At 40.4% G+C, this 7,382-nt stretch overlaps 1 protein-coding gene across 2 annotated transcripts in view; it reads right to left on the bottom strand.

Moving 5' to 3' along the window:
- Nucleotides 1-306: 306 nt before the first annotated feature.
- The window catches only part of BCO2 (beta-carotene oxygenase 2), a 46,962-nt gene continuing 39,886 nt past the window's right edge, over nt 307-7,382 (bottom strand). For both annotated transcript variants that reach the window (XM_042957884.1, XM_007074844.3), the window contains 4 exons: nt 3,787-3,924; nt 3,037-3,219; nt 2,110-2,220; nt 307-579 (listed from right to left, as the gene is read on the bottom strand). In XM_042957884.1, coding sequence (XP_042813818.1) covers nt 466-579; nt 2,110-2,220; nt 3,037-3,219; nt 3,787-3,924 — 546 coding nt within the window. In that variant the 3' untranslated portion in view covers nt 307-465. The remainder of the gene's footprint in view (nt 580-2,109; nt 2,221-3,036; nt 3,220-3,786; nt 3,925-7,382) is intronic.

Genomic DNA, 7,382 nt, shown 5'->3' with positions numbered 1-7,382 from the left:
TGACGGTGGTGATGACCCAGCTCTTTTTCTTTCATGTAGTCTTATTAGCTAGAGAAAGATGTATCTAGTAAATATAAATTTAAAACTCTCTTCAAAAGGTTGTATCAACACTTGCTTCACGTTTTCAAGGAAGAGCCCTAAGAAAACATAAAACCGTGATTATCTCAAGAATTCTGTTTTGTTTTGTTTTTTTAAAGTTTATTTATTTTGAGAGAGACAGAGAGCTGGGGAGGGGCTGTCGGGGGAGAGAATCCCATGCAGCCTCCACACTCAGCACAGAGGCAAAATAAAGAGTCAGACACTCAATTGACTGAGCCACCCAGGCGCCCCAAGAATTTGGTTTTTAATAGAAATTTTACAACCAGATCTCTACAGTTTAGAAGGTAAGGTGCCTTTTTTGCTCTCTTTTTTTGTACAGAGAATGTTCATTGTAAACTTAGTTTCTAGGCCTTGTGAGTTGTTCCATTAGATGGTGACAAAGGTGCCATGGAACCCGTAAGGCATTTGCACGGGCACTTCGGCTCGGCCCAGTTCTTCAAAGTTCTTGGCGTCCAAGACTAGTAGAAAATTGTTTTCATTCTAGAAAAGGAAAAACAATACTGGAAATTCTTTTCTTTTTTAATTTTTTAATGTTTTAATTATTTTCGAAGAAGAGAGACACAGAGCATGAGCGGGGGAAGAGCGGAGAGAGAGGGAGACACAGAATTCGAAGCAGGCTCCAGGCTCTGAGCTGCCAGCACACAGCCTGATGTGGGGCTTGAACTCACGAACTGTGAGATCATGACCTGAGTTGAAGTCGGATGCTTAACCAACTGAGCCACCCAGGCGCCCCAGAATTCTTTTGATCATGTCTTACGCATCTTCCTATCTATCCTCACCACCTAGCACAGTGCCTTGGCTATCCATTCACTGAATGTTTGCGGAATTGCTGAACCAGCCTGAAAAGGAAATTATGGCAGAAGAAGTTCAGGCCCAGAGTGAAGAAATTAGGTTGTTTATGTCAATTACTTTCACAGAATCTCTCTGACTTTAAGGATCTTTTTACCTGGGACTTTTTAATCTCCGAAGGGATACAGAAATTTTTTTCTTCCAAATTTTCTAAGTTCTATGCCTCCAGTTACTTTGGAACTGTACAAATAACTTTGTCAGCATTACAAGGCTGACTGATACTTGCCCTGGTATAATTGCAGGAGTGGCAACTACATGAAGTGAGGACAAAGTCCTCTGAAGCCTGTGGCAGATGTTAGTAATTGATCCCAGCACTCTCCTTGTCAAACCCTTAAAAAGTCTCAGAATCCTACACCCCAGGCAGCCACTAATAACTGATCAAAGCTTGTACTCAAAGTGAACCTATCTGCCATAAGACTGCCTTACACAAGAAGTTATGACATCAACATTGTTGAGAACCAGGGCTCACCACATTACACTTTTGGAGCAATGAAACTGGCAGCACAGATGGTGGCATGAACATCAGACTAGACGTCAGAAGACAGAGATTTAAACACTGGCTTTACCACTGTGAGATCTGACACAAGCTCCTGCAACTTATCTAAGTTACAAATTCCATGTGTGTAAAATGGTATGCAAAAAAGGTCGTCTTCTTTTTTTTTTTAATTTAAATTCAAGTTAGTTAACATACAGCGTAGTCTTGGTTTCAGGAATAGAACCCGGGATTCATCTCTTACATATGATACCCAGTGCTCATCCTGAAAAGTGCCCTCCTTAATGCTCATCACCCATTTTACCCATACCCTACCCACCTCCCCTCCAGCAACGCTCAGTTTGTTCTCTATATTTAAGATTCTCTTATGGTTTGCCTCCCTCTCTGTTTCAACAAAGCTCTTCTGATGAGTAAATAAGATGATGTGTGTTAAAATTCTTTGTAAATGAATATGCAAAATGTAAATTATGATGACGATATAAATAGAACTTTAAAATAATAATAAAGCACGATTGTGATAAAAGGGTATGTACATAGGAGGAGAGGAAGAAAAGGGAGAAAGTACTGTATTGGAATCAGAATAAACTACTGACAGCATCACTGAATACAATCCTCAAAAGGCTCAGTGCCACTTCTCTTTCTGAATAGTGATGGGGAGATACATTTACCTGCTTGGGGGTGATCACCACAGAGAGAATAACCCCACCATCTTCTTCACTGGTTCCTGGTGCAGGAACAAACACAGGTTCCGAGGGGTAGAAGCCATCTTCTCTCCAAATCTGTAAGACCCCCCCCCCAAAAAAAAGTATTTGATAGAAGGCTAGTTATGAGCAAGAAGCCTTCAACAGCTTTTCTCACTCCCAGCATGCACCTGGCTGTCAGTACACTATCCATTCAGTAAAAGAACCAGGCTCACTGAGCTGAATAGAGGGGGGCAGGTGGCTTGCAGCTACAGGCTCCATCATCATCAGACACAATCTGTGCAGTTATAATTTCCCATCGACCTGAACTATGTGTCCCAATAACCTAAACCCCATGATTTCTCTAAAAATAACATCCAACAGAGACTTGTTTTTCTGGGCTTGGGATTCATGTAAGATTCCCCAGAGGGAATATACCCCTAGCCTAGGTGATTCTGTGGTTCTCAAACTGAATAAAAGTAAATGGTTGAGCGGCTTAAATATTAAAGAAGCTCAAGGGGTGCCTGGGTGGCTCACTTGGTTAAGCGTCCGACTCTTCATTTCAGCTCAGGTCATGATCTCACAGGTGGTGAGATCCAGCCCTGCAGCGGGCTCTGCCCTGACAGCTTGGCACCTGCTTGGGATTCTCTCTCTACCTTTCCCCAACGCATGCAAGCACTCTCACTCACTCTCTCTCTCTCATTCTCTTTCTCTCTGTCTCTCAAAATAAATAAAACATTAAAAAGAAAAACCTTTAAAAAAAAGTCACTCCTTCCTTTAAAAAAAGAAAAAGAAATTCAAGAGCTACTTTAACAAAACAGAAACTAATTCAAAAAAGTGGTCTTTTAAGGGTGCCCTTTAAAAGGGCAAAAGTGGTCTTTTAAGAGTTCAGAACGGGAAAAAGATTTTCATTACCGTCAGTGTTTTGTTTACCACGTCCACCTTGATCAGAGAATCCCCCACCAAATGCCGAAAGCCACAGCCATAGAAGAAACGATACTTTCTGCCACTGAATTGGCCATAGTTGATCTGGGGAAATTCAATACCTCCTTCATCCTCTAGACCTTCAGGATGTAGATTTTCATAGGAGCACCAAATCTAAAAGAGATCCCAAAAGGATTTGCAGTGATTGCTTACTTTCTCACCTATTTTATGCAGTATAGGTCAGTGAGGGGGCTAAGAGTTTGCAATAGGGCTTGGAAACTGAGACTCTAGGTCATCTTTTCCATTATTCCTCTTTCCATCACGTGTATGAATACGTGAAGATCATCGGGTTTTGTGACGAAGCTGTCAAATGGCATACAGGGTGGCAGTGACCTTCTTATTCTACCAAAGCTAAGATATTAATAGCTACACAACGACATGCTGTGGTAAGCACAAGCTTTCCAGAAGGTGGAGATGATCAATACCAATCTAATACTTAGCCGTTCCACAACCATTAGAAGATTGACATATCTGTTTCAAAACACAAAAAGGATAGGTAAACACAGCGCTCACTCCCACTCAGAATCCTGCAGCTCTTGTGCAAGCGACTGTCATGACCTTACCCTGCTAGGCTGAATGATATCAGACTTATTGGGCAACAAAGATTGAGGGAAACAGCCAATGAATAGAGTACCACGATTAAAATTCAAAGTCTTAGTCTAGTGTCCTTTGAAAGCATACCTTTCCATCAGCCTGTTTCACAGCACTGGCTGAAGAATAGGACAATGGGCTGAGGTTCTGTCCCTTGGGGTCATTCAAACTGACATGCAAGGGCAAAACAAACCTTCGAGGGAAAGATCTGCCTACTGAATTATAGACCTGTTCAGGAAAAAGAAAGAGATGAGAAAATGTCATTCATAGGATAACAGCATGTCCCAATAATTTATATCCAGTCAAACATTCCTAAGTAATTGCATAAACGATCATTTTCATTCATTCATTTATTCCACAAACATCTGTTGAGTACCTCTAGGCAAAGCACTATTTTAGACACTGGGGATGCAACAGTGAACAGAGTCTCTGGACCTCAAGGAACTCACACTCTAGCGGAAAAAGAATTAAAATGTGTTATTGGATTAGTGTCAAATACACAAATGAGGTCTTGATAGTGATAACTGCCATTAAGAAACATCCTGCAGGGTGAGAGACTAGAGAGTAACAGGGGTGCTTCCTTTTTCATGTCTGGTCAGAATAGGCCTCTGCATATTAAAGCATTAACTTAGTAGGCCTGGGTTGCTCAAAGCTGGCACATTCTCAAGAAAGGTCCATTTTCATGGCTGTTCCTTGGCTGGAACCTGAGAACTGAGCTGTGGGAATATTATGTCTGACAAGACTGGGTTCGCATTCCTGAGGTCTTGAGCCACACTGCACTACTTTACCCAGACAGTTGATGCAAACAATGCAATTTATAATGAACATTTGCTTCCCTGTGGGCATACGGAGCTTTGCTTAACTGAGGTTGGGTAGGGGCTATATGCCTATGTGCTGATACCCAACAAAAACTCTTGATCAATTTGGGGGAGCTTCCCTGGCATGCAACATTCCATACACGTTGTCACAAGTTGCTAGAGGAATCAGGTGTGTCCTGGGTGACTCCAGTGGGAGAAGACTTGGAAGTGTGCACCTGGCGGTCTCCTCCAGTCTTCATCCCACGCACCTTTCCATTTGCTAACTTTTCTGAGATCTGTGAGCCCTCCTACTGAATCACCAAACCAAGAGTGAGGATCCCCAACACAACCTCCTTGCAGAGATCATGTTGAAGCAGGAGGCCCTAGCAAAATAAGTATATTTTTTCTGACAATAAGAGTGCTTTAAGCATATTTTCCTTTCTTGAAATACTGTAAGAGGGGCACCTGGGTGGTTCAGTCGGTTAAGGGTCTGACTCTTGGTTTTGGCTCAGGTCATGATCTCACCATTCATGGATTTGAGCCCTGAGTTGGGCTCTGTCCTGTCAACAAAGGGCCTTCTTGGGATTCTCTCTCTCTCTCTCTCTCTCTCTCTCTGTTTCTGTCTCTCTCTCTCTCTCTCTAAAAAATAATCAAATGCAAAAGAAAAACAAAAAAAACTACGTAAGATGGAGAAGAAAATGTGCTATTTCCCCTCATATACCTGGATCCACATTACCTCCATCTCACACAGAAATGTTTTTACTGAAAAAAGATTCAGTGCTATTTTTAAGCTTCATACAGAGTTAGATTTTTTTAAGAGTTAGATGTTTTAAGTTACTTTTAAATTTATGTAAACATTTTTTTTTCCTTCAGCAAAGCCATAGCTGAACAAAAAGACACTTCCAATAATGGGGGCTTAGGTAAAGTGGACCAACTATTCCACTGAAAACAGTTTAAAGAAGCTAGACAAAATGCTTAAAATAGGTGTTTGAACTCAGGAAACAACAGATGTTGGTGAGGATGTGGAGAAATGGGAACTCTCTTATACTGCTGATGGGAATGCAAACTGGTTCAGCTGCTCTGGAAAAGAGTGTGAAGGTTCCTTAAAAAATTAAAAATAGAATTGCCCTACGACCCAGCAACAGCACTACTAGGGATTTATGCAAAGGATACAGGGGTGCTGAGTCATAGGGGCACATGTACCCCAATGTTTATAGCAGCACTTTCAACAATAGCCAAATTAGGGAAAGAGCTCAAATGTCCATCAACTGACAAATGGATAAAGAACATGTGGTTTATATATACAATGGAATACTACTCGGCAATGAGAAAGAATGAAACCTTGCCATTTGCAACAACATGGATGGAACTGGAGGGTATTACGGTAAGTGAAATAAATCAGTCAGAAAAAGACAGATATCATGCTTTCACTCATATGTGGAACTTAAGAAACTTAACAGAAGACCATGGGGGAAAGGAAGGGAAAAAAAAAATTACAGAGAGGGAGGCAAACCGTAAGAGACTCTTAAATACAGAGAACAAACTGAGGGCTGATGGGAGGGTCGGTGGGGAGGGGAAAATGGGTAATGGGCATTGAGGAGGGCACTTGTTGGGATGAGCACTGGGTGTTGTACGTAAGCGATGAATCATGGCAATCTACTCCTGAAGCCAAGAGCACACTGTATATGCTGTATTTTAGCTAACTTGACAATAAATTATATTTAAAAAATGCTTTATAATTCCCCCCCCCAAAATAAAAATAAAATAAAATACCTGTTTGAAGGCATTGGAGAGCTAAAAAGGCAGTGACGAACAACAGGGCAGAGATTTGGAGGGAGACGGAAACCTAGAGGTAAACAAGATACAGGGGCGGCGGGGCAACTTGTCCCCTAGGGATATCAACTGCTTCCAGAAAAAAGGCAGCTGAAAGGCTGAGAAAATAAAATAACTTTTTATTAAACTTTTTTTATCTTGAGATCACTGCAGATTCACATGAAATAATACAGAAAAATAAACAATTGATTAAAAAATGGGGAAAAAAACTAAAATAACATTTTGCCAAAAATATACAAATGGCCAATAAGTACATGAAAAGATGCTCAGCATCATTCATTAGTCATTAGGGAAATGCAAATCAAAATTACAAGGAGATATTACTTCATACCCACTAGGGTGGTTATTATAAAAAAAAAATCAAAACAAGAAAATAACAAGTGCTTTGAAAAGGTGAAGGAATTGGACCCCTGTGCATCGCTGGTGGGAATGTTAAATGGTGCAGCTGTTGTAGAAAACATTCTGGCGGTTCTTCAGTTAGTGATACAATTATCACAGGATCCAGCAATTCTATTTCTAGTTATATACAAAAAGAATTTAAAACAGAGACTCAAATGTATACTTGTGTGCCAATGTTCATAACAGCACTATTCACAATAGCCAAAAGGTGAAAACAACCCAAATGTTCCCCAACAAATGAACAGATAAACAAAATGCAGTACAGACATACAAGGATATTTAACCTTTAACAGGAATGAGATTCTGATACATGTTACAACATGGATGACCCTCAGAAAGGTTATGCTAAATAAAATAAGCCAAACACAAAAAAATAAATCTTGTCTGATTCCACTCATATGAGGTACCTAGAATAGGCAAATGCATAGAAACAGAAAGCAGAATAGAGGCTACCAAAGGCTGGAGAGAGAGGATAATAGGGACCTGTTATTTAATGGGTAGAGTTTCCACTTGGACTGATAAAAAGTGTGGAAATGGGCAGTGATTATGGTTGCACAACACTGTTAATGTACTTAATGCTACTGAACTGAATACCTAAAGATGGTTAAAATGTAAGTTTTATGTTATGTATATTTTATCACATAAAAAACAAAATAA

This window comes from Panthera tigris, chromosome D1 (assembly GCF_018350195.1).
Source record: "Panthera tigris isolate Pti1 chromosome D1, P.tigris_Pti1_mat1.1, whole genome shotgun sequence".
Classification (NCBI taxonomy): Eukaryota; Metazoa; Chordata; class Mammalia; order Carnivora; family Felidae; genus Panthera; species Panthera tigris.
Note: the sequence above shows the minus strand (reverse complement) of the source record. Positions and strands in the feature narration are given on the sequence as shown.